The sequence below is a fragment of the Canis lupus genome, chromosome 7, assembly GCF_048164855.1.
Source record: "Canis lupus baileyi chromosome 7, mCanLup2.hap1, whole genome shotgun sequence".
In the NCBI taxonomy this organism is placed as follows: Eukaryota; Metazoa; Chordata; class Mammalia; order Carnivora; family Canidae; genus Canis; species Canis lupus.
The window spans coordinates 14061608-14089008 of NC_132844.1; the positions used below are offsets into that span (position 1 = coordinate 14061608).

Here is a 27401-nt window from a genome sequence, read left to right on the forward strand (position 1 = left end):
TTTTTCTCTTACCCTTCTGTTTATCCTTGAGAAAACCCCTGGCAATCTCCAATTTGTGTTAAGCCAAAGCCGTTCTTTATAGTAAACACAACTCCTGTTTGAGGGAAGCATCCCCAGCAGTGGGGGTTATTTTAATGGACATGCTGTATTACTTTAATCTAACCCTTTTACCATCTGTTCTTCCCATAACAGTGAATGAAAAAAAAGAACATATTTTATGTTTCAGGGTTACATTAGTAAAAAGTAAGATAAAAGTGATTTAAAAGCATGCATATGTTCTTAGTACAATGCAGTCTGCATCTGTGATGTTTTTTCTCATGGTTCAGACACAAATCAAGAGGAAAGCTGCTCATGCCTGATAGAGTGAAAGTTTTTCATGGAAAACAGGACTTTACCATAAGAGGGTCTCTCTCTATATTTTACAGCTAGAAATGATAAAAACCTCAATGAGTTGCCAGAATAAAAATAGATAACTGTAACATCTATTGTTGGAACATCTGGCATTTTTTCCTTGAGTTGGATGGTTGCTGGCACATCCGGATGAATGCAGAGCACCTGTCTGGAAGGAACCTCATGACTGGTATTGAAGGAAGACTATCTGTGGGTGGGATTGTGGTGGAAAAACATTTCTGTGATGAGAGGACATCGCTCAAGGGTCTAGAGCATAGTGTTTAGAGAAAGTCTCCTATGTGAAGACACACCTGGGGACCCGGCACCATTACTGTGTAGAGGGTGGGACACTGTTGTCTCAGTATCTAAATACACCATGTCTCTAGAAGAGTCTGGAGAATGGGAAAGAGCAAGGGCTCTCTAGAATTGAATCCCTCCTCTTAAATGTCACAGTCATGTGGCCTTGGGCAAATCTTTTGTTTTTTGAGCTTCATTTGCTGCATCTGTAAAGGGATTAATAATACTTTTAAGATGTTAGCCTTTAATAAGATAATGTCCGTGGGATCTCAGCAGAGTGACTAGCACATAGCAAGTATTTGGTAATGGTAGCTATTGTTGTTATGGATATTAGTTAGCATATGCGAACCATACAGTCAATTGCCTCTTGATCAATCATAAACTCCTGTTTACCTTCCCAAGCAACTACAGTGTTAAGAGAGAGAAATGGCTCCCTTCTTTGAACTCCTAAACTATATTGCTTTTCTCCTTAATCAGGGCCTACGCCATTTTCTAACTTGTATTAAAGTTATGTTCTGTGCACTGTTTATGTTCTGGTCACTAGTGTGAAGGTGGGGCTGCATTTCTCATATCACCAGGCATACTACTCTGCAAATAGTAGGCACTCAATAAATATTAGAATATATCACAGGATGAATTATTGCAGAGTTCCCATTGGATGCATATTAAGTGCCAGTTGATGGCTTAGACCTTTAACCAGATGAGATATCAGTCTGTTCTGGAAGGGAAGATCCTTTTGTGATATGAATCCCAAGAAGGGGAGCTGGGAGGTATGGATGTCATTTGACATCCATTTCTGGCAGTCATCCAAGCTCTTTGCCTGCCAGCTTTAGCCTACCTTTGGTGGGTGGCATTTAGTTTTATATCTCATGAGAACAAGGACATCTTTCATATGACTTATTTTTTAGTTTGCCAATATGAATGTCTGTTTTGAAAATTAAATTTTAAATAAGAAATAGGGATAAGTTAAGGTGCGGAGTATTCAGAATGACAAAACATTTTCTAAGAAAGAAAAACAGAGGTTTCAGCAAAATTAACCCAAAATTAATTTTCAGTGAACTTTCTTTGATTAACCTAATTAAATAAAATAGGGAATTATGGGCGGCTCTGGTGGCTCAGTGGTTTAGCGCTGCCTTCAGCCCAGGGCATGATCCTGGAGACCCGGGATCAAGTCTCATGTCGGGCTTCCTGCATGGAGGCTGCTTCTCCCTCTGCCTGTGTCTCTGCCTCTCTCTCTCTGTGTCTCTCATGAATAAATAAATAAGATCTTAAAAAAAAATAAAATAGGGAATTAAATCATTCAGTTTCTTAGCATTATATATAGGAAAAAATGCCCTTACCTTTTCAAAGACTGGCAGATATTCTATAGCTCCTAAAACATTATTTTGTTTTACTAGAAAATAGTATGGATGCCAAAATTGTTAGAGAAATCGTCTACAGGGCTTGCATGTATTCCAGTCCATCATGATTTCCATTATCTCTCCACCCTTAAAACACATCTTTGAGCTTTGAATCAAAGCTTAAGCAATAAGAACCAGTGGTACCAAAGTTCATTTCAGCTTTGAAAATCAGAATATTTGGGGATCCCTGGGTGGCGCAGCGGTTTGGCGCCTGCTTTTGGCCCAGGGCGCGATCCTGGAGACCCGGGATCGAATCCCACGTCGGGCTGCCGGTGCATGGAGCCTGCTTCTCCCTCTGCCTGTCTCTGCCTCTCTCTCTCTCTCTCTCTCTCTGTGACTATCATAAATAAATAAAAAAAAAAAAAAGAAAATCAGAATATTTGGAAGGAATACTAGTATTTGGAAGGAATACACCTAGTATTTAGGTGATTGGCCAGTGGCCTGATTTCTTTATCCTCTAACATATATGTTTTTTTATCTTTTGCATACCTGTTGAGTGGGACTGAAAAATATGTCCTCTAGATAATATAGTCTATGGAAAAAAACAGTTTTTACAAGATGCTGGTAGGATAACCATTCTTGTTTACCCAAGTGAAAGTTATTAATTAAGGACATTTACATAATACATATGTATCTGTAACATGTTTGCATTTTTAAGAGTGCTTTGCTATGTATTGTTTATTTGCTCCTCATTCCAATCCCACAGTGTAGATAGTCTGTTCCTATTCTGGAGATGGGAAAACCAAGACCCAATGAAAGTGGTCTTTTGTACAAGTCATGCAGTAGTGCATAGGTTTACTACTGCATAGTCACGTGATAGTAGACTAGGGTCCTCCCATATCTGAGTCCAATGTCGTTTCTACTGGAATCCCTAGTTGATAACTTAAAATTACATTTTTATGCACAAAATATTGATCACCAGTAATGAAAAACAAAAATATCTATATAATTAAGTTACAGCTTTTTGGGGCAAGTTTCCATTTCTTCAGAAAAAAAATTTTTCATTTAATAGCTTTGTCTCTAATTATTCTATAAATAAGATAATCAGTGTACTATATGGGATTTTTAAGTTTTAAAATGTTTTGAAAATGATTTTATACATAAAGAAACGCTGCAAGGATAGGAAATTATTCCTACATATGAAACCTAGGTTCACCAGTACTTAACATTTTGCTATATTTGCTTTATCATTTTGATTCTCTCTTTTCCTCATTATTTTTTTCTGAATCATTTCATAGTAGGTTCCATATATGATGCCTCTTTACCTAAGCCTTAGTACTTCAAGGTGTATTGCTTGGTCTAATAATTCTTTAGAAGTGGGAAATTGCAGTTTAAAAAAAAATTTTTTTTAAGATTTATTTATTTTAGAGAGAGAGTCCGGGGAGGGGTGGAGGGAGAGAGAATTCTCAAGCAGACTCCACACTGAGTGAGGAGCCCCACACAGGGCTCAATACAAGGACCCTGAGATCATGACCTGAGCCAGAATCAAGAGTCACTCAAATAACTGAGCCACCCAGGCGCCCTGGAAATTGCAATTTTTGTTAAGAATTGCCAAATTGCCCTCCTCGGTAGGGGAACAGTTGTATCCACTTGCATTCCCACCAGCAATATGTGGGAGCAGCTGCTTCCCCACACTCTGTCAGTGTACGGTCAAGATTCTGAAGTTTTGCTAGTCTGATAGATAAGAAATAGTATCTCAGTGCTGTTTTAATTTGCATTTATTTTATTAAGAGGTTAACTATTTTTTCATATGTTTAGGAGTTTTTGCTTTTTTTGTGAATAACCAGTTTATATCTTTTGGTTATTTTTCATTTTGCTTTCTTTTGGTTTCTTTTCTCTTTCTAGCTTTTGAATTGAGAATTGAACTTACTTTTATTCTCTCATTGTTATTAAGTTAGCTTTGTATCCTGTAAGTCCAGACATAATATCTTCACTATCTTTTCCCCAGAAAAATCTATAGTTTATGTTTGTATTTGCCCATTTTCCCCAAGAGTTGTTTAATGGTTTGGTAGTGGGGGGATTTGGGTGAAAGAGCTTTATAAAAAATAGTTTTGAATTTCTATTTTTTATAGTCAAAAATTGTTTTGATTTCTATTTTTTATTCATCATTGTCAGTGTTATTTATAATATTTATACTTTGTGAAATTACCTGAGGCTCCCTTTGTGACCTACTATTTGATCAATTTTGATGATTAATCATATACATGAAGGTTTATTCTGTATTATCAGTGTGTAAAGTTTGATTGATAGCCCTAAACTTTAACTGATTTTTTTTTTCTTCTGTGGTCTTTTAGAAAAGAACTACTTTACTTGTCTTACACTGAAAGAGTGGTTTCTTAGTTTCCTATTTCTCCTTGCATCTCCTGTAGTTTTTCTGTATGTAGGTGATATTGAGGTGTTATTTGATGCATAGGCAGATAGACATAGAAAAGATGATTTGAAGCAAGAAAGTGGTGTGATTAGATATGCGTCAGAAAGATCTGTGAGGTGGCTAGGTTCTGGGAATACCCAATGATAGGCCAGTTTGGGGGCTCCTGGGATTCATTTGTTTTTCCCTTACAGAAAGTAGAGTGGTAATTTCCAGGGGCTAGAAGGGGGGGAGAATAGGGAGTTATTGTTTGATGGCTATAGAGTTTCAGTTTGCAGGACAGAGTTCTGGAGATGGATGGTGCTGATGGTTGCACAGGAGTGAGATCATGCTCACTGTCACTGAAATATAGGCTTAAAAATGGGTTACATTGGAAATTTTATGTGCATTTTACCAGAGTTAAAAATAACTTAAAAAAGGAAGAGCACAATAACAAAGAGGACCACAGGGCTGCCTGGGAGGCTCAGTCCATTAAGCGTCCAACTCTTGGTTTCAGCTCAGGTCATGATCTCAGCATCCTGAGATCAAGCCCCTGAGCTCAGCTCCAAATCTGCCTAAGATACTCTCTCTCTCCCTATCCTTCTGCCCCTCCTGCTGGTGCTTCTTCTCTTTCTCAAATAAGTAAATAAATCTTTAAAAAAAGGAGGACCAGAAAGTGGAAAAAAAGTACTGTTCTAGACATATATGTATAGGCTTTTATATGACTATAATTTTCATTTGTCTGGAAAAATGTCCAAGATTGCATATGGTAGTTGTATGTTTAAGGTTTTTGTTCTTGTTGTTGTTGTTAAACTGTCAGACTGTTTTCCAGAGCAGCTGTATCATTTAACATTCCCACCAGCAATTTTTGGGTGATCCAGTTTTGCTGCATCTTTGTCAGCATTTGTTGTTTTCACTATTTTTAATTTTAGTCCAGTCTAATAGGTAGTGATATTTAATTATGGTTTTAATTTGCATCCCTTAATTGCTAATGATAGTCCACAGCTTGTCTTTTCATCCTTTTAACAGAATTTTTTTTACAAAGCAAAAGTTTTCAATTTTGATCAAGTCCAATTTATCAAAACTTTTTAATGCATTATATTTTTGGTACCAAGTCTGAAAAGTCTTTGCCTAGCCCCAGATTTTAAAGATTTTCTCTTTTTTGTTATTTTCTAAAAGTTTTACAATTTTATTTTATTTTTTTTTTAAATTTTTTTTTATTTATTTATGATAGTCACACAGAGAGAGAGAGAGAGAGAGAGGCAGAGACACAGGCAGAGGGAGAAGCAGGCTCCATGCACCGGGAGCCCGACGTGGGATTCGATCCCAGGTCTCCAGGATCGCACCCTGGGCCAAAGGCAGGCGTTAAACCACTGCGCCACCCAGGGATCCCAAGTTTTACAATTTTATATTTATATTTTGTCTTTTATATATTTCTATTTTATATATAAGTCTGTGATTCATTTGAGTTAATTTTTTTTTTTTTTAATTTTTTTTTTTATTTATTTATGATAGTCACAGAGAGAGAGAGAGGCAGAGACACAGGCAGAGGGAGAAGCAGGCTCCATGCACCGGGAGCCCGACGTGGGATTCGATCCCGGGTCTCCAGGATCATGCCCTGGGCCAAAGGCAGGCGCCAAACCGCTGCGCCACCCAGGGATCCCAGAGTTAATTTTTATATAAGTTATGAGATGTGGGTTGAAGTTCATTTTATTTTTGCCTGTAGATGTCCAATTATTCTGGCCACCATTTGTTGAGAAGTCTGTCTTTCCTTTACTGAATTGCTTTTGCTCCTTTGTAAAAAATCAGCAGGGCATATTTATATGGGTTTCTTTATGGGTTCTGTATTCTGTTTTATTGATCTGTAAATATATTTTTCTACTTATACCACACAGTTATGATTATTCTAGGTATATGGTAAGTGTTGAAGTTGGGCAGACAGATTCTCTCTCTCACTTTATTCTCATTTTTCAAATTGTTATAACAATTCTAGTTCCTTTGCCTTCTACATAAACACTTTGCATATCTTTGACCTTTTCTATCTTCTTTCAACCACTTTGACCTTTTAATTTTCTGTATCCAATTTTTGTTTCCTTACATGTTTTCCAGCTCATCCTCAATTTCCCTCATTAAGTTTTCATTCAAATCTGTACCCTTTTCACAACTTGTAGCTAATTCTTCGTTTATTCAATTTCTTTGAATTTGGTCAGTTTTCCCTGCATTTTTTCCCCGTTTTGTTGTTGTTGGATGGGGTTTTGGGGTCCATTTCTTAGTTTTAAAATTTCTGATTCTGAGTGTGTGCACTCAAGTGTATCATGTCTGCTCGTCAAAGGTACTTATTTCAGTTTGGTATATTGTCTTACAACTTTCCTTTGTGACATAGTTGGTTATTTGACGAGAATTTCTAACAGCTGAGATGATTGTATTTCCATTTCATGGTGTTTTTTTTTTTTTTTTTTTCCCCTACAGGAGTTTTATACTGAATTTAGTTTTTTTTCCCTACTCCTTAACACTTCAAGGGTTGGGTTATTATTTTAAGAGTACCATGTCTTGTCAATTTTATGAAATACAGTTGTGTACATGGATGATGATGATGGTAGAGAGGCAGTAGAAAGAAGGAATTCCTGTCTTTTGTTTTTCTTTCCTGTCTTCTGGATCCTTAATTTCCCCTTCTTCCTCCTTTCTTTTCACTGCTATCTCTTTTATGGACACAACCCATTCTCAATTTACATTCGTCTCTTATGAAAATAACACTTGTCCCAGGCTGCTACCTTAGATTTTACTTGATTTTGAGCCCTTTTCCTGGGGCTAGTGCCATGAACTACCAGATACTGACTTCTGTTCTCATTTTGGCACTTATTTGCGGTGTACTTTTTCTTTCTGTGGACAATTTTGTCTGTTTTGCCTGTGTCCTAAACTTCTCTCTCTCTCCTTTCTCTCTCTCTCTCTCTCTCTCTCTCTCTCAAATTTCTCTTTCTCTCCTCTCTGTCTCTGTCTCTCTCTCAGAGTCTCTTACATCTGCTCTTACCCTACTCCCTGGACCCAAAGTTTCATAGTGGTTGCTGTTTGACTTTTTATTTTTATTTTTTATAAACTGAAGTTTAGCATACTCTCTGCTTCCAAGTAATGCCGATAGCATGGGTTATGGGTGATTCAATTTGTGCTCTTTGTTCTGGGGCTAGGATATGTGAAGAGGTACGGATTCAAATGGCTGCCATTATCCTGCCAGAAGCCTCTAGAATATAATAATTTATTGACCAAAAGGCATCATGCAGTCCCTATAAAACTTGTGCCATAAGGGGACACTTGGGGGTAAAATTTACATAATAGTAAAATAAAACTTACATAACAACTTTCTTTTTATAACCATGACAATAAAAATTCTTGGACTTGGATTATAGTTCTAAATAATTTATCTCTTTTAAATAAGTGAAATAGAAAGGCAGGCATAGGAATCTCATGTTTCAACATTAGAAAGGATATCAAATAATGATTGTATCATATATTATTTTAAAGGTGAAAGACAAGTTAGAGAGCACCTAATCTAATCCAATATATCATTATACAGGTGAGGCTAAGAAAAGTAAAGTAATTTGTCTAAGTTTACCCTAAGAGTTACAAGCAGGGGTGCACCTAGAACCAGGATCTCTTGGCTCCCTATCCCTATTTCCTCTTCTGTCACATGGTCCCCATTGTGGTTTGGCCTTTGGTAAGTTAAGTGTCATCATGAGCCTTCTCCTTTTGGGACAAAAGAAATTAAGTCAGTTGGCCAAGATTGACTGTGTAGTAGGCAGCAAAGGTAGGTTTGAGGAAGGCCTGGAGCCTTCCTACGCACCTTTCACTGATTGTGTGGCACATTTTGCCCGCCTTCCTTTCTGCTCTCTCTTTCCTTAAGAGCTGATGAACATCTGAAATTTTTCAGATCAATTCATGGGTCTGTAGTATTCTCAACAGAGTTTACATCTCATATTCATTTTTAAAGGGGTGAGTCTGGCTCAGAGGGTTGATGGTACACACAGGTGCAAGTTTACAGGCCTTGAAAAACAAGGTTTGCACCTAGGCTTTTCCTCTGTACCTCTAAAGCCGTGTCAGATCTTCTTGGTCTAACTCAACCACCCAACTTCCGCCTGCTTCAAAGGCAGTGTACTTGCTGTCATTGCTTCCTGACTATTGACAAGAGGCTTATCCATCAAATTCTTCTTTGGGTGCTCTTGAAATGTGTACCTCATGTATGTCAGGGTTGCTTTGTGTTGAATTTTCTTTGTGAGCGAAGGACATAATGTTCTTCTCTGCTGCGCCAATAGCACTTTCCCATATACACTCAGGGAAAGCTTTTTCCCCTCTCAACAAGGCTCAAAAGTCTTGACTAGAGTGCTTCAGAAATAGGCCTGGTTTATACTTTTATCAAAACAAGCAGAGTCTGGGCAATTCCTAGCTTGGAAGAGCACCAGTGGTCTAAAATTTTCCTAGGCAAGTGCACAAATGGTGTTACCAAAGGGCAAATGTATAGCACTCTGATTCTCCCTCGATTAGGAGAAGGGGTGCCTATGCTTACTCGGCGAAAGTGAAGGTGACATCATATAAAGTGAGAGGCTGGTGTTCAAGGGGTGAAAGGGCTGATAGCATGTGGAGGTGTGATGTAGGGGATGTGGCCCTCGGGATGCCTCATTGTGCTCATCTTACAGTTCTGCAGGGCAAGAAGTTACATTTACTATTTTTTTTTTGATGGAATATACTGATAGTCCATATATACATTCGCAAAATAATTAAAGTGATAATTAGATATGGTAACAGAAAGATCTCGAAATTTGTGTAGAACTCTTTCCTGAACATGCTATGTTATTAGCATACTTTGGAGTTCCCCCAGAGGAACCTCTGTATCTCATCTCTCTGGTTCCAAGAGCCCCCAGGCAGAGCTGCCTGCATTACTCCTGGGCCTCCCACAGCACGACACATCCATCCCCTTTTCTCCTGGGGTAAGAAAGAAAATGTAATGAACTCATATTTTGGTTCTAGACACTGTATTTTGGTACCTGAAGCTTTTCTGGATATGTCTCTAACATTGAATCCTTTTTTCTCTCCTCTCTTCCTTGACAATGATTTATCTCATGTGTAAAATCATGGTTGGAGCATAGGCTTTGAGACCAGATAGACTGTGAGGTGGCCATTCCATCTTATTAAAACTCTCAGTGATGCGCTTTCCCCATCTGTAAAATGGACATATGTTACTGTCTGGGTGGCTATGAGTATTCAATGGTATAATATGTGTATAATTCTTAGCAACTGTCAGACATACTGTAAGTTCTCAATAAATGGCATTTATTATTAGCAAGGTGGGTAATCTCTGTATGGTACCTAGACTTGTGTTTGGCCTAGGTAACCAAAAACCAGTCGAAATTATATTACTAATTTGAGTGGCTCGTGAGGAACTTTGAACTGAGCATACCTCCTAGGGAGGTCTGCCAAAATCTTTTACATTTTCTTTCAACACCAGATCAAATAACTCTGGCAACAGGTGAGTAGCGTGATTCCAGCAAGGCACAGGGATTGCCTGCAGCTGTTTTGTCCTATGATCCTATGCATACCTGAAGTCTTACTTTAGGAAGCCAGGAACATATCCTAGTGAATAGGTTCAGCCAACACGGGCAAGTCTTTTGAAAAGTTATATTGTGATTGAATTAGCTAAGCCTTTGTTAACTATCCTATCAGGTAGCCAGCCTGGCCCTCAGAGAGTTAACAGTCCAGTGTGAAGAGTGAAGGTGCAGCCCTTGGGGCCTTAAACCTTATTTTTGTTTTGTCTTTTTTTTAAATAAGAAAAAAAATCTGAACAGCAAATTGAAATAAAACATCTTGGACCCTCCCTTTGGCAATACCACGTGGGTGGTGATGGAGGACTTGGGTTTGAATCTTGACTCTGCCACCGGCTAACCTGTGGCCTTGAGCAAATAATTTTCTCTCTTGGGTCTTATTTCTCTATTCATGTAATGCGTTACTAAAGAACTAGGTGAGGTCACTCACGTGAAACACTTCCCACAGCGCCTGGTATTTAGTTCCTTCATTATTTTTACCTTTCAGCAGCTAATAGGATTTTCTTTTGAGGCACCATGACTGATTAAGTGATTCCAAGTCAGGGGTGCCCAGCGTGGTGCTAGAGATTGTAGAGTTTATTTTGTTGCCTTAAGCCCAATAGGACCTTCGTAGTTCTTAGCGGAATAAAAAGGCTATATATATATATATATATTTTTTTTTTGAAATGTACTTTTTTCACTCTCTTGGTTTCAGTATTCGGGATTTCACACGGAAAGATCTGAATCTGATCACGACAGCCAGTGGGGTGGAAGTCCCCTGACCGACACAGCCTCTCCACAGCTCCTGGACCCCTCGGAGAGGCCGGGCTCTCAGCATGATGCATCATGCGCCTACAGACAGTTCTCTGATCGCAGCTCCCTCTGCTACGGCTTTGCACTGGACCATTCCAGGCTGGTGGAAGAGAGGCATTTCCACACCCAGGCCTGCGAGGGAGGCCGGTGTGAGGCAGGCAGGTACTTCCTGGGAACGCCACAGTCCGGGAGGGAGCCCTGGTGGGGCTCTCGGGCAGCCTTGCCCCTGACCAAGTCTTCCCCAGAAAGCAGAGAAGCCTATGAAAACAGCATGCCTCACATCGCTTCAGTCCACAGGATCCACGGTAAGGGCAGTTGAAATGACTCCTGAGCTGGTGGCATTGGGCCCCTGGGCAAGTTTCTAATATTCTAGGTTTGACACAGAAGGGACTGACCTAGTGGTTTTCTCCTTTGAATTTACAAATCAGAAACTCAACACCAGTCGGATTTTATAAACCAAACCCACTCTTTTTAAGTGTATTGATTTTGCTTAATGGTTGCCAAATGCATTTATATTTTATAGGTGAGTAAAAATTATTCCGGTTGCAAACATCATAAAAAGTATAGAAATTAAAGTCAACTGTGGAGTAAGTCTCTTGAACTTGTAAGATGTATGTGTTTAAAGGTCTTATGTATTATTTTCTTCTGTATTCTGGTGCTTCAAAAGTGGACCTCTGTAGTTTTGGGGCTCATTTAGCAATGCTTCTCAATGAGGGCCCCACTGACCTGTTGGGGAGGCCAGGCTTTGCCTTATGGCCTGTCACTCACTTCACAGGTGTTTTAACCCTCCTGGCCCTCTGAGCATTCAATACTGGTCACCAGCCCCTTCCACCGTTATTAGGACAACCCACAATGTCTTCTGTGAGTAAAAGATGGGGTGATGTCTAGAACTCATGGAAACTTTACCCTGGGATTATTATGCAGTCTTACGACCACATAGAAATGGGCACTGTGGTGGAAGCCGTTAGTGTCAGTAACGCCCTTCTTTGTTCATTTCAAAGCCAAGTGGTGAAGGAGAGCCCATTCTGTCCATTCTAAGCTTGGGGCCAGGCAGCTCTCTGACCCCCTCCCTATTGCATTAAAAGTCAGTGACATAAAGATTGATCTACTGGGCTGATATTTCTCTTATTGCTGGGTCTTGAGGATGGAAAATGTGCTGGACAATGCTGTACCCACCCATAGTCTTTCTGTCAAATACCACCCAGGCACTGACTGCCTTCCACGAAGGATTTTAATTTGTTTCTGTTTTTGCTTTTTATTTTTCTGCCTTTGTTTCAAGTTTCTCTAGTATGGTAGGCTGGTAATGGAAACCCAGGGCAAAGGGCAATTGCTTGCCAAAGAATGGAGTGAAGCGAAAATCCTGGCTTAACCTACAAGGGCTGGAAGAAAATAATAGAAATAAAATAAGAAGAAAAAGGAAAAGGAAAGCAATGAATAGTGTGATCCAGGGCTTCTCTTCTGCATTAAGCAGTTTACAGCTTTCATATGTCCCTTCCTGCTTTTCTTTTCCCTTTTTGTATGGACTTCACACTGCTTTAAGAATAATGTAGTTTATGGAGTATATTTCAGATGCATTGTTCCTCTGCATTAGATCTCTCTCCTTGGTTCAGAAGAGATTGTTATTAACATTTTAAATATTTATTTATTCTTTACCTTACTTCAGAAATAATCTAAGATACCAAAGTTACCATGTGAGCATATGTGAAACTGAGATTTATATCTCTAGATTTGAGGAGACAATATTTATATTTTTGATTGGAATAAGATAAATACATATATGTGTATATTTATATATATACATAAATGTATGTATATATATATTTAACCCTCAGATAGTTTTAAAACTAACATTAGAGCTTTATTGTAACTCTTTATGATACATTTAATAATTTTAACATTTTAGATGATTTATTTGGAATTGGGAAAGTAGTCCAGTCTTTATTATTGTCTTCCTCAAACCCAGTGGAAAGCATTTTCTAAGCATCAGTTTAACATGCCATTTCTCTAGAAAATATCATAAACCAGATGCTATGCATTTTTCTTTTATTTTTTACATTCAGACAAGGCCAATGATATGCATACATGGAGAGGTATAAACACACTGCAATTTTGCTAACTGGCATCCACAACCCACAAACCTTCTAAAAAGCTTGTGGTAAATTTCATCTGCACCTAAAAGTCACTGAGAACCATGACTGCCAGCACAATACATTGACGCTTTGTCATGTGAGCCTGTCTGTGTCTGTTTCAAAAATTCGTGCCCATATTGAAAATGAAAAATAAAAGTTTTTTTTTAAGAGGAAAAAGAAATACACTGATATTTTGGGGGGTGAATTTTGAGACCACTTACTTTTTACTTTTTCTGATTTCTAGGGCGAGGTCACTGGGATGAAGATAGTGTGGTCAGTTCTCCAGACCCTGGGTCTGCCAGCGAATCAGGTGACCGGTATCGCCCTGAGCAGTATCAAAGTAGCCCACACGAACCTAGCAAAATTGAAACTCTGATAAGAGCCACCCAGCAAATGATTAAAGAAGAAGAGAACAGACTGCAGCTAAGGAAAGCCCCCCCGGACCAACTGGCTTCCATTAATGGAGCTGGGAAAAAACACTCCCTCTGTTTTGCAAACTACCAACAGCCCCCACCAGCAGGCGAAGTCTGTCACGGCTCTGCTCTTGCCAACACTTCACCATGTGACCACATCCAGCAGAGAGAGGGAAAGATGCTGAGCCCCCACGAAAATGACTATGACAACAGTCCCACTGCACTGTCTCGAATAAGTAGCCCCAATTCGGATCGCATTTCAAAATCCAGTTTGATCCTAGCTAAAGACTATCTACATGCGGATATGTCTCCACATCAGACAGCAGGAGACCATCCTGCTGTCTCTCCAAACTGCTTTGGTTCTCACCGGCAGTATTTTGATAAGCATGCGTACACATTAACTGGATATGCCCTGGAGCACTTATATGACAGTGAAACCATTAGAAACTATTCCTTGGGCTGTAATGGCTCACACTTTGATGTAACGTCCCATCTAAGGATGCAGCCAGACCCGGCACAAGGACACAAGGGAACATCTGTTATAATAACCAATGGAAGCTGATGTTTTTCTAAAATATTTTGTTCTTTAAGGATCTCTGAAACATATTTATAGTTTAATGTCCCATTACCAGCATTTACTATGCCACAGATGGTTAGAGAGGATGATTTAAGTTACTGGATATTTGACATGTGTTCCTGCGAAATCAAAGAGCACTAGCATTCAGGGTTACACACAGATAATGGAGCTAAAGTGAATACATAAATTGCCCCTTTAATTATATGGGAACCAGAATAGATAAATTTTGAATTGGAAAGTACTCTTGTAGATTAAGTGAGCATATATACCACATGAAAGGACTGGTGGAAGACAGCATTGCATTGTGATGACCCAATAAACCTCATACACACAGACCACTATCCACAAACTGCTGTGTAAACTTTATATGCAGAAATGTAGACTATATACGTTAAATACAGCCCAAATGGGTAAGTTTTCTTAACCCTAGCACATTAAGCTTATTAAAGAAATTTCCATTCCTAAAATAACTAAGAAAGAGGGAGATACATCTTGTACTGGTTTCTTCATTGTGGTTTCAACCAGCCAGCTCATTTGGTTCAGGCATAAATTAGGGAAATGGTTCTGGATATGGTACAAGAATGAGTTTCCACCTGGTATCCATTATAAGCAATCAGGAAGTGGTGATTTTTCACCTTACTTCTGAGTTAGACAAGGAACAGGATCACACTGACATAGCAGGAAGGGTTTTCTAAGTAAAATCACCGAGATGTTGGGACACACATCAAAAACCTGGTGTGCCCGATTGGAAATAGTTTAGTAAAGACGGAAAGGCCAGAGACAAAGAGAAATGAAATGACAGCTCAACACAATTTAAGGCTCAGAATATGTAATCAATGTATTTGGGGTTTATAAAAACAACCAAATAAAACACTCAAACCGCTTCACCAAGAAAAGAGGCTGGTAAGTGCAAAAAAGAACTAAGGTAAGCCAGTGGAGCTCTACCTGGCAGCAGTATAAGTGAAGACATTTCAAAGCACAGATGTGCAAATGTGACAACATGTGGAAAGCCGCAGGAGAGAGCCTAGGATAAAAGCGTGGGCTGATAGACAAGTGGTTGAAAGGGCAAGAGTGTGCTTCCATTGAAGGAGGATGCAAAGCGCTCATTTTCCTTATGGTCTGTGAACGCTGAAAACAACAAATTTGGTCTTAAGTTCATGTGATACGGTAGAAAAACCAGCAGACTAGAGTGCAGGACCTCTGGGTTCCTGTTCTGACCCCTAATTTATTTTGGGAATTTCGATGTATTACTGAGCATGCACGGGTCCTAGTTTCTTTCTTTGTATGGCCGTTCTGACGTGCCATGATTCTGTGGATCATCAGTGTGACAAAACTACACTGGTCAACCAGTTACCTCTCTGCTGTCAGCTGGCAAGGTGGATCATTCTGACTTTTCTGCACTCTTACAGAGGTCTAGGTGCTTTGTAACTGCAGCAGGTGCATGGGCTCTTGTAGACATGTGTAGTTATAGTCAACTTTCTGGTTGAGCCCAAATGTAGATGGTAGAAACCAATGAGGGAGTAAAACAATAAGTAAGATTTATTCAATGTACTATTCTCTAGTAATCAAAGCAAAATGACATGAGTGATTAGAGAAGTTTCATAGACAGTATTTCTTAGGCGTCCCATGCCTGAAACTCTTGCCATCTGCAAGAAGGGGAATGTATTAGAAGAAATGGACTGATAATTTTGAAGACAGAACATGACACTGACCACTCAGGGATTAGTATTCTATGACCATCGTTTAACACAATTGTTTGGCAGTTTATAGATAGGTGACAATCTGAATGATGATAATCTGAGAGATGAATACTGGGTTGTTTGTACATGAGAAAATAGGCTACGTGAAATTAAATACATATTTCTTGGTTATGACACAGTGACATTTGTGTCATAAATGGAAAAGGTGCAAGTGAGAAAGTGGTTATCGTATATACTTTCAAAAAAGTTCAATGAACAATAAAAACTACATTTTAAAACATAGAAGCAAAAATGTTCAGTGATTTTGAGAAAAATATTCATGAAAAACCCCTGGGTGTTTGAACAATTTGAAACATGAAGTAAGGTTTTAGGGATGCTAAAGTTTTGGGGGGAATCCTGTGGATGGATAAGTGGTTCAAAGACACAAATATCTGAAGAATATGGTGTATTTTGGAAAGGACATCTATACAGGTGGGTTTTACTGATGGATATACATTCTCCCAAAAATGTCAGGGACAGATGCTATAAAATAAATAGAATCTTAAGAATCAAGGAAAAGGAACTGATATGATAGAAAAGAATGTCATTAAAGAGATTTCAATGAAATTTTAAAATGGCAGATAGTTAATTGATAAATAAATTATGAACTCTACAAATAGGGGTAATGAGAAAGAATTACATTCTTTAAAATGGTATGACCAATATTTTTAAGTGAAGACAGAAGTAACTATGCTACATCCTAATTAAAAATTTTGGTAGGAAAAAAAGTGTTTTTGGTAGGCTAACCCAGCTTTAAATACAAACCATTTATTTAATTTACACGTCAATAATTTTATAGTGGCAGATTTATTACATGACATGTGATGTCTTATAGGCCCACAGTATTATAAGCTTACAATTTTTGCATTGTGGCGTGATTATTACAAAGTGATCCCAAAATAAGATGAGACAGTTTATGACAAACTACCTTTTTAATATATACAAAAATGTGTTAGAATGTCTTTATAATCTACATTATCTTGTTCTGTCCAGGAACATATTTCCTCATAACGAAGATGTCATCTTTCTATGTCTTTGTAAAATATGAGAGATAAAAATATGTATGTTCCCAATAACTTTAAGTCTGCTTTAGTTTTAATTCTTGATTTTCATCACTTTGCCAAATGTTGAGAATCATGATACTAGATTGAAATAGAGTGAAGTATGATTTTTATATCACCTTGGGGCTTCATAAAAACGTGCTATATCCAACTACTAGTATAATATGTAGCAACTGATTAGATGATACAAATTCATGCTTTCTAATAGGAATTTCTTTATCTACCTGTCACACCTAATTTAAAAATTTGGATGACCAAAGGAATAAAACAATATTTCCCCAATGTTCCTTGAGAAAATTCTATTAAAATTATTGAGAACATACAGATTTGATGTGTTATTTTTGGAGGCATAATATTAATGTCATAATTACTACAGGTTAGACATTTAGGTGTCCTTCAGTTTCACAAGTCTTTTGACATACTATGCTGACTATAAGGGGCTAGCTTTTCTTAGCTGTAATTGCCTGATCTAGGATAATATGATACAGTGCTGATGTGACATTCACAATGAGACAGGATGCAATAGGTAATTTGCTTTCAGTGTTTATACAGAAAACCCACTTATTCTCTCTTGATTATATTTTATAGGGCTAGAATATTTCCATCGGGTACTATTCTTAATTCTCTCTACACCCTGCTGCCACATGCTGCCTTTGGGCAGAGAATCCCACTTAAAATAAGCTTTAATGGGATGTTCCAGAAAAGGATAATATGCTCCATTTTCTTTTCTTTTTTAAATGGAGGATAAGGATCTATTCAATAAAAGGTCATTTGGAAAATATGCATAGTTATTTTAAAATAAAAAGAAAGGCTTTTTACCTCCCAAGACCTAGACCAAATAAGTTTGATAGAAGACACTATAGCTAAAGAGACATTCTGAATACAGATATATTATTTTATAGCTCTCTCTCTCTCTCTTTCAAGAGCAGGACATTCCTAAGATATTCAGTGCAATTCTATTAGTACTAGTAGTATTTGGAAGTGACAGAGTGAATGCTGATATTTGGAAAACTGAAGATTTGGTTATTTTGGGGTTACTTACCTTGCCCAGTGGAATAACTTACACTTTAATATACTTTCTTTGGTTTAAAAGAAGTTTGAATGCCCAGATTTGGTTCCCCAGTCCACTCAAATCATACAATATAGATATACATTCTATTTTCTGAATGACTTAAAGAATGTAAATCCTATGGCTCTCCAAATAAGTGATTCAACTTTCATATAAATGTCAGTTTTTGTGAATAGGAATTTGACTCTAAAACAGCAAAATCTACTGGTTAGTTCTTACTGGGACATGCGTGGAGGATAAGACATCGTTCTAAACTTTGAATGACAGAACGACTATTGACTCATGCAGAGGGTATCTTACATAGAAAATGATGTTCTTGGGGGAAATTACCATGTGGTGCTCATTTCTTGTGCACAAGAGTTGTACGGGTAGTGCTTAACTCAAAAAGTGATATTGTGCTCGTATTCAAATAGGGGTTTGTTCAGAGTTCCTTCTCTAGGACTGTGTGCAGAAAGGCTGTGTGTGTGTGTGTGTGTGTGTGTGCGCGCGCGCGCACGTACACACACACAGATGTAAAGCAAGTAACAAGACTCTGTTCTGCTGTGCTCCTTAAAAACTGATGGTTCGCACAAGAATTCCTAATAATTTTGAACCAAACACAATTTCATTTATTGCAATTTTGTTGCATGGGACTTTGCTTTCATACACCTATATAGTGGAGAGTTTGTCCTAATTTGCTGATCTGGAACACATTTAATCACAGTTGGATTTACACCAACAACCCTGGTGTGTTTACATTTCAAAAGAAATGAAATTGGCGTGGAAAAATTTTTAGAAGTACTGTAACTTTTTTCCGTTTTTTTTTTTTTCCAAAGGGAAATATTTCGAAAAGTGAAACTTATAAGTAGGCACTTCAAAAAAGATAAAATATTTTATGTTTGTTTTTTGACTGACATGCTATAAAAAGGATTATATTTGTGAAAGAAGATACTCATTGCCAATATTTCAAATACCATCTTGCAATGTATAGTTTTTAGTGACATCGTAGTATAAATCTGTAATTTGAACTTTTACTTTGGAATGTAAAGTAGAAAATATTAGCTATGTCAATGATATCTTGCAAAGTGTTCCCATTTATAATTATTTATATTGTAAATAGCTTTCTGAAGTAAATTTGAAGTTAATGTGCATAAAATGTATTTATTATGTGAGGAATTTTTTTGGTTTAAAATATAGTTACCAATATGCAGTTTGAGTCTGAATTATTCATTGAATGAGAAGTCTATAGGACAAAACAGATTGTCCACTCGAAGACTAGGACTGTAAAGAAGTAAGAACACCTTTAGCTCTAGATTCTGTTGGAATAGGTAACACACACACACACATACACACACACACACTCTAGGAGACCTAGCAATAGAAGCTTACACAAATACATAGTAACTATTTAGTAATGGGCCTGATTTTTCAATAGATACTATAAAATGGTTTCTCAGCTTAAAACATTTTAGGATGTTCAGTGGTTTCTCAATTTAGAACATCCCCTTTTTGCTAAAATAAACAAGAAATTTAAAAGTACGGATTACATCTTTAATGTCAAGGGAAAAGAAAACCTATGAGAGTTTTTTGTTTGTTTGTTTGTTTGTTTTTAGTTTGCTGTCATTCAAAAACACATCTTGAATAATTTAGATTTTGGAATCCAAAGTAGTTTTTAAATCTAGAATTAGTAATTTATGTCAAATAGAAATAGATTTCCAGGTAGTTCATAGCACCCAACATGTTTTTTTTCCCTCCAGGGGTTTTTGATATATCTTGATGTATTCTAGAAACTGTCAACCAAAAGCCAATTTGACAAACGTACACAATATATTTTTAATTTAATGGAAATGTTTGTATTTCATAAAGCTTTTTTGACAAAGCTGCCCCAAGTATCATTACTATTAATATAGCATTTATCAGATATTTTTTACCATAATTCTGTAAATAATTGTTTTAGTGTTTTTGTTTCTGAAAGTAAAATTGTTTTCACTACTTCATACTTCAAAATAACTGCAGTTTCAATTTAATCTACATTTATGGAATACCTAGCATATGCCTTGAATGGAATAGACACCAAGAATCTTCCTCATTGTAGGACATTATAGGAAAGCACGTAGAGAGGGTTCTTGATTTTCCTTTTGTGCTTTGAAAGTGGAAATTCTTTAGATAATCATAAAAATGACAAGCATTTATTGAGTTGCCATGTAACAGGCATTGAACCAAGCTTAGATTATCACTGAAGTCTGAATGGAGACCATCACTGAAGGAGATATTCGTATGCTCCATTTCACTAATGAGGAAAGTGAGACTGAGTCGTTAAGTAACTTAGTGACACAGCCAACAATGGTGGAGATGAAATTTGAACCCAGGCAGGTTTACTCCAAAACATTACTTCATTCTGCTCTCAAGTCATTAAAAAAGAAAACTGTGTGCATGGCAGTTGCATAAAACATATCATTCAATTCGGCCAAGGGCGGCTCCAGCAGCCCCATGCATGTTTTTAGGGTTAGGGATGCTATTTCTCCATTTTTCCACTGACACATGATGGCTAGCCTGCGGGAGACAAGAGGCCAAGTCCGCTATCCCCTTAACATATATTATTTTGCTTCCTGCCAAATGAGCATTCTGATTCATGGGAACACGGATACCAAGAAAAGTCTACGGCACAATTAATTACAAGTAGAGTATCTTAAGAGGATCCTTATTATTTGAAAAAATTTTTGAGGCTCTCTCAATGTACAAAATACAAGTGGTTTAAATTGTAATTAAAAAACATACATAAAAAACACTATAGATTTTTTACCCAACATTTTCAGGGTATGCATCCCAACAAGTATTGCTTTTTCGTAATTGTCGTTAATTATTCTGCTTTATTTCATGAAAACCTTTCCTTTTTGCATGAAGACCAATCGAAGCCCACACCACCAAGAACACATGTGCCAATACTGCCCTGTACTCAAGGGCCCGGTTTTGAGGGTACTTTGAGGGTAGAGCTTACTAGACTGTTGCAAACTACCACATTATGTGTTTGCCTCATTTGAAGGAAACAGCTAGAAAGTTATCTGACAGGAAGGCTGCTCCTCAGAACGTAGATGATTCCTATAAGACGTCTTTAAGCAACAGCATAAGCCTGCTGGGATCTTGCTGCCTTGGTGATTGTGGTAACTCCTGGGTGCCAGCAACCGGGCAGCCTGTTTAGCCATCCCTGGCCCTTGGCCTCTCCCTCATAGTGTCGGGAGGGTCAATTCTTTGTGGCACTTCTTGGCCTTTTCATAATTATGCTTTATAACTTAACATGTGCTGTATTTACCGATGGAATTAGATCCAGGGTGGGAGAAATGTAAAACAGCCTCTGCTTTGGGAGTTTGTAATCTTTGCTTTGTTCAGCTTCCCCCAGGTCAGGCTCCTGTGTGGGGAATAATTCCATATGGGAATCTCACTTGAGTGCCATCTAAGTAAACCTTAAAGGAAATCTTGGCAGTATCTCCTGAGCCATAAGGAAATCATTCTCAGTTTCTGGTGAGGATTTTCTGATAGCTTTGTGTGATAAATATACTATATATATATATATATTTTTTTTTTTTCCAACATGAACCCAAGGAGTCTTCTTATGGGTAAAATCTCCAGAGTTCACTTGGGAAAGAGTAATTGGGATCTAATGTGAGAAGAATCATCCAGACAGTAATTGAGGTTCATTATTCGGTGCATTTCTACATCTCTAATTTCTAATTTCACCTCCTGTGTTAGTCACATGCCCCATTAGGTAGGCTAGACAGGTTTATCTATGGTGTCATGCCAAATAAACCTTTTCATTTAAAAGGTCAGGGACACATTTTTAATAAACATTTGCAATTCTGTTATATGATTAAAGGTTATCAATAGCTAAGAAATTTTTTTTAGGGTGGTGAGGAGAAGAAGTGGAACACTAGCAAGCTTTTACATTACTTAAAAACATCTTTCATCCACCTGTGCACCTTGCTTATATACATCTACTGTAGAATTAATCCTGATATTTTTTCCTGCATAAAATTAAAATATTTAGAAGGTATCTTTTTTTAAAAAAAATTATTTACTTGAGAAGCAGAGAGACAGAGAGAGAGAGAGAGAGGAGAAAGAGCAAGAGCAGAGAGAGGGGCAGAGGGAGAAGCAGACTCCCTGCAGAACAAGGAGCCCCATGCAGGACTGCATCCCAAGACCCTGAGGTCATGACCTGAGCCAAAGGCAGATGCTGCACCAACTGAGCCCCCCAGGGGGCCCTGTAGCAGGTGTCTTTTAATGTAAGACATAGAATGTTTTATTTTTGAAATTAATTTTTTTTCATGGACACTGCCTTTGTTCCATTTAATGTCCCCAAAAAGGAAATAAGATGAGTGAAAAATTCTAGCACTCTTTCATAGTCCCTTTGGTTGGTTTATGGCCAGGTCTCCTTTTGAGATTTTTCTGTTGTATGATATTGCTCCAACTTTTTACCTTTTTCTCCAGCTTATCTCATCTTAGAGACACATTATTTTTACTTCAATGACCATCTCTAAATGAGAAGAACTTTAAAACATATGCATCTATAGCCATCATGCCACTGTCACATGTACAAAACTAACGATAAATTTTCCTGTGACACTTTTTAAAAGGAGGAGATGGAGACCAGGCATGAAGTTCTATCCTTATTCCTTATGGTCCTGATGCTTCTCTGGACCCTTCTTCCATCCCTCCACAGCTCTCTTCATCTACTTACCCTTCCCTCCGTCCTTTCCTTTTTGCCTCCTCTCAGCTCCTCCCCTGGATTTTTACACGTACTAGTGTTCTTTTGAACATCGAAATGAGGTATATATCACATGCATGCACACCCATGTGTGTGTGCACATACACACACACACACACACACACACACACCCAGATGAGCCCAGCCTCCAGCTCTTTCCTACTCAGCTACTCTTGGCTCAGTTCTCACAGCTGCTGTTTTAATTCCCAGGAGCAATCTGAATCCTACTCTGAGTTGAAGGCCAAGGGCTCTGGGGTCCTTGCTTCCCCGAAATATCTTGATTTCTCTTCCCAGCATCTCAAAATACATCTGCGTCTTTGCACTTCTTTTCTGGCCACCCATCTCATGAACCAGGTGCCTCTGCTCTGTCACAGGGGGATGTCATGTCAAGGCTCCAGTATCCCCGAAACCTGTTGTGAGCGTCCTCAGAAGCAAGGCCTGGGGAGCCCCCCCAGTGTATAGCAGTAGAGGTTGGCTCTGAGACTGCACTCCTGCCCTTACCACTTCCCCTCATTCATCCTCCAGTCAGCCTCCACTTAACACTTACCAAGTGCCTCCATGTTCCACGTCCAGCTAGCCCCTGGCGACGCAGACAAAACACAGGGGGGCCCCTGACTCAAGATGTTCATGGTTGGGGGGGGGGTGGAGGAGAAGCCCAGAAGGCCTCCACTCCTCCTCCACCTCCCTCAGAGCTGCCCCTCCACTGAAGCCTGCCTCTGGTGGCTTCCCCGACAGGCCCTGGCCACAACCCCCTCTCCCCTCAGACTCCCTTTGTTTCTGAAGTCCCCAGGGTTGATGTCCTTAGCCAGCTTGGCAGTTACTCCCTCACATTCTGGAGTGTGCTCCTCTGGGCTCTTCCGTTAGCAGCGGGACTGCTCCCCATCCCTCCCTTACCTCCATCCCCAGGCCCCAGAACAGCGCCCCATGCAGCACCAGAAACCTGGTAAATATATTTCAGGTTATTGCATTTCATTCTATGGTCCCTGTTAGGAAACTTCCTGTGGCTTGTGCTACCCAGCCTTGATAATTCTCATTATCCAGCATAATACTCTGGATCCTATAAACGTGATTATAGCTGCCTCAGGTTTTCTCTTTTTCCTTTGGGCGAAGGGGTTTGCAATTGGCTTTCAACGTTCTGATTTTGAGACCCTCTAATTTCCCTTCTCCTGTTCTCTGCAGTGTATCTCCCTCCCTGTTGGCAGAGTCTTCCTCCCACAGATTTTATACACTTCATCTGTTTAAAAAGCTCTCTTGTGTCCCTATTGCACCTGAACGAAATTTAAATCCCTTAGTTGTCACACGAGGTGCTTCACAGCTGAGCCACCAACTACCTCCTGGGTCATTTCTCTGTCTGGGCCCTCCTGGACACCCTAGGTTTCTGAGGTGTCCCTCTTCTTGGAATGTGCCACTCCTTTCGCTCCCCTATGCCTTGGTACCGGCTGTTCTCTGGACTGCTTTACAGCCATTCTTTATGGGGAAAATTCTTCTTCACCCTTTAGGGCATGGAGTTCTTCTGTGATGCCTAAAGTCTGACTCCCTTTTGGGAAAGTTTTACACTTCCTCTCTGGGCTCACACAGCACTTGGTTCATATTTCTGTTAAGATAGTTATAGAGCACACTAGGAGTTGTAGGATCTTTCTTGAATTATAAAAACAACAGGCTAGTTACAAAATTGACAGTGTGGACATGCTACAGTCATAAGAAGAATACATACAATTTTGCTATTTTTTTTCATTCAACAATGTATTATGGGCATCCTTCATGTTGGTTCTATGTATCTCTTTTATTCTCTTTAATGGATATATAATATTTTATAGTATGGGTGTGCCATGGTTTATTCCCTTTTTATTTTTATTTTTAAAAAAGATTTATTTATTTATTCATGAGAGATACAGACTGAGAGAGAGAGGCAGAGACACAGGCAGAGAGAGAAGCTCCCATGCAGGGAGCTGGATGTGGGATTTGATCCCAGATCCCGAGATCACGACCTGAGCCAAAGGCAGGTGCCCAACCGCTGAGCCACCCAGGCAACACGATTTATTCTCTTTTTATTTATTTATTTATTTATAAATAAATAAATAAATAAATAAATAACTTTAAATTATTTTATTTGTAAAAGATAAAATATTTATCTATAAATAAATAATTTTAAAAATCTTTTAAAGATTTTTATTTATTTATTCATGAGAGACACAGAGAGATAGAGAAAGAGAGAGGCAGAGACACAGGCAGAGGGAGAAGCAGGCTCCATGCAGGGAGCCTGACGTGGGACTCGATCCTGGATCTCTAGGATCAGGCCCTGGACTGAAGGCGGTGCTAAACCGCTGAGCCACCCGGGCTGCCCTATTCCCTTTTTAATAGAGATCCACTTTTTCCCTGTTTTTATTCATGATTTTACATTATATACGCATAAATAATAAATATCTCTGCAAATAGATCCTTTTGCATCTGTCACTGAATTTCAGCAGAATAGATTCCTAGAAGTAAAACTGCTGACTCAGAATATATTCAATTTTGATAAATACTACCAAACTGCTCTCCCAAGACATTGTAAAAGTGGATTTTTTCCCCCAGTAGTATATGAGACTATATGCTTATCCTTTAATAAAGTTTCAGATCTTGTTTCGTATAGGCCTTGTGTATTTCTTGACTCTATTCTTAGGTACTGAATAATTTTGTGATCTACTAACACATGGATCTTTTTATATAACTTTTTTTTTTAATTTGAAATGATAGTGTTTAGGAAAGTGCTTATTTTTTGTATATCTTATACTAATGATATTTTATTCAACTCTTGTTACTTCAAATAGTTTTTAGTTGATGCCTTTGGATTTTCTGGGTAGACAGGAATCTTTATTTTTCTATATTTGCAATTATTTATTATTTGATTTCTATATTAGTAAGTTTGGAAAACCTCAATAACAGATATTCAATTTTAGCATGTACCATTTTGGCATTCAAGATAATAATATGTGTCTTCCTTAATTTCCTAATTTGAAACATTTTTTCCTAATGTTGAAAAACCCTGCATCGCTGGCCAAAACCTGCTCAAATTGTTCTTTTAATATATTCTGTATTCAGTGTGCTAATGTTCAACTTCAGGATTTTTCCTCTATATTATCAGTTGTCATCAATTTCTTGTGTTTGTCTATTTGAATATGGCTCTCTGAGGGCAGAAACTGAATGCTGTTCAGCTGTAAATGCCCCTCGTCTCACAGAATGCCTGGTACATAGTATATGCTAAAACTATGCCTCTATCTGTGCTTTGAAGAACTGGATTCAAATCCCAATCCTGCCTCTTTCTAATGATGCAAGCGAGTCACTTAATATCAGCCTGTTTCTTCATTTGTTAAATGTAATATTACTTCCTCTAAGGGCCTATGGGAAGATTAAATGAAAGAACATGTAGAAAGTATTTATTACAGGGTTTAAAGCATAGAAAGTAATTAAGATACATTCTTTTCCTTTTCCCTTTGAAATAGAAAAATAACCTGAATTTATCTGTCATGGGAGAGTTATCAGGACAATCTAAGGGTCTTTAACAGACATCATTATGGGTGACCCTGAGCCTCTGCATTCTCGCTGCAAAGTGAAATGATGCACATCAACCTTCTTTCAATTACTGTCATTAAATAAATATTTGCTAGGCAGCTTATAATTACAACTTGAGAAAAACTTACTATTGGGTAAGTGTCAGGGGCCAATTTGGAAGACACTTAGGTTGAAATTATAGTTCATTATTTCATGTTTCTGCTTTACTTACCTGTGTGCTCACCTGCTACATGTCTTTTTTTTTTTACTGCCCCTCCTCCACCCAGTTTATCTCTAATATGTTCCAAAAGGGTAGAATTGATGTTGATTTGTAAGTCAATGGTTTGGCAGTAAGCTTGAGAATTTCATAATGGGAGTGGTCTAGTTTGAGCTTTTTATTTCTACAAGAAGAGAAAAAAAGTAACTGGCCTGTGTAAACCTGAAATCTCCTTCTACAAACCTAAATATTAATGTTTTCTCATATACAGAAGAATAAATTCCATTGCCTATGCATGAAGTTGAATCAATGCCTCAGTAAAGCCCTCTGGTGTCATCTCGCTGAATGGTTTCAAATAGGAATACAAAGCCCAGATGAAACTGAGATGAGATCGTAGAAATTGTGACAGGGCTATTTTTGAAATGATGCTCTTAGGAAAAGCTGCTGATTGAAATCAATATCTCAAGACCCGGAATTTGAAAAGACCATTTCTGAGACCTGAGAGGGTCACTGAATAGAAGTGTCAGTTGATGGTATTCAGACCATGCAATTGCTTTCACCAAGGTGCCTCCGTGTTTACTTAAGTGACTTGGGGTAGCTGGTGGCTGAGCATACATTGAGAGAGTATCCCTCTATTCAGGCTCAGGGGAGGAGGAGGAGACTAGAGAGGACATTGTCTGTGGTTTAAATGAGGAAGTCCTAGTGTGCTATATTGGAGGAAATGAATTGAACTGGATTTTCTTTTTCATTTATCCCCTGGAAAAAAGAATCTGTGAAGGATATAAAGAATATAAACCTTTTAAGTATTAAGAAAAATTAGTGTACCCCAAACCTTACAATAGTCATTTCAGACCAAGCCCTATTTAATAAGTTCTCATTGATCAGAAAAAAATTCATTTGCACAGATCTCTGCTAATGTTTCCAATTTTCCACAAGGCACATGGAATCATTTTCTTTTTGTTAAGTGTGAGATTTTATTGGTAGTGATGTCCTGGGGTGTGGGGTAGCACAGAGGCTATTCATGCAACTTCAAATTGCCTTATATATTCATGCACTTAAATTGCACTAAGATTTGAGATAAGTTTGGGGGGATAAATATAGTTTTTAATGAAG

At 38.2% G+C, this 27401-nt stretch overlaps 1 protein-coding gene and 1 long non-coding RNA gene across 4 annotated transcripts in view; one reads left to right on the forward strand and one right to left on the reverse strand.

Annotated features, from left to right (window-relative positions):
* SIM1 (SIM bHLH transcription factor 1) overlaps nucleotides 1-19650 on the forward strand; it is a 73518-nt gene extending 53868 nt beyond the window's left edge. For all 3 annotated transcript variants that reach the window (XM_072831961.1, XM_072831962.1, XM_072831963.1), the window contains 2 exons: nucleotides 10717-11119; nucleotides 13188-19650. In XM_072831961.1, coding sequence (XP_072688062.1) covers nucleotides 10717-11119; nucleotides 13188-13918 — 1134 coding nt within the window. In that variant the 3' untranslated portion in view covers nucleotides 13919-19650. The remainder of the gene's footprint in view (nucleotides 1-10716; nucleotides 11120-13187) is intronic.
* LOC140636589 (uncharacterized) overlaps nucleotides 1-23299 on the reverse strand; it is a 74472-nt gene extending 51173 nt beyond the window's left edge. Inside the window, exons 1-2 of the long non-coding RNA XR_012033798.1 lie at nucleotides 23088-23299; nucleotides 13165-13298 (exon numbers count right to left, since the gene is read on the reverse strand). This is a non-coding gene — a long non-coding RNA (uncharacterized lncRNA). The remainder of the gene's footprint in view (nucleotides 1-13164; nucleotides 13299-23087) is intronic.
* Between the last annotated feature and the right edge of the window lie 4102 nt (nucleotides 23300-27401).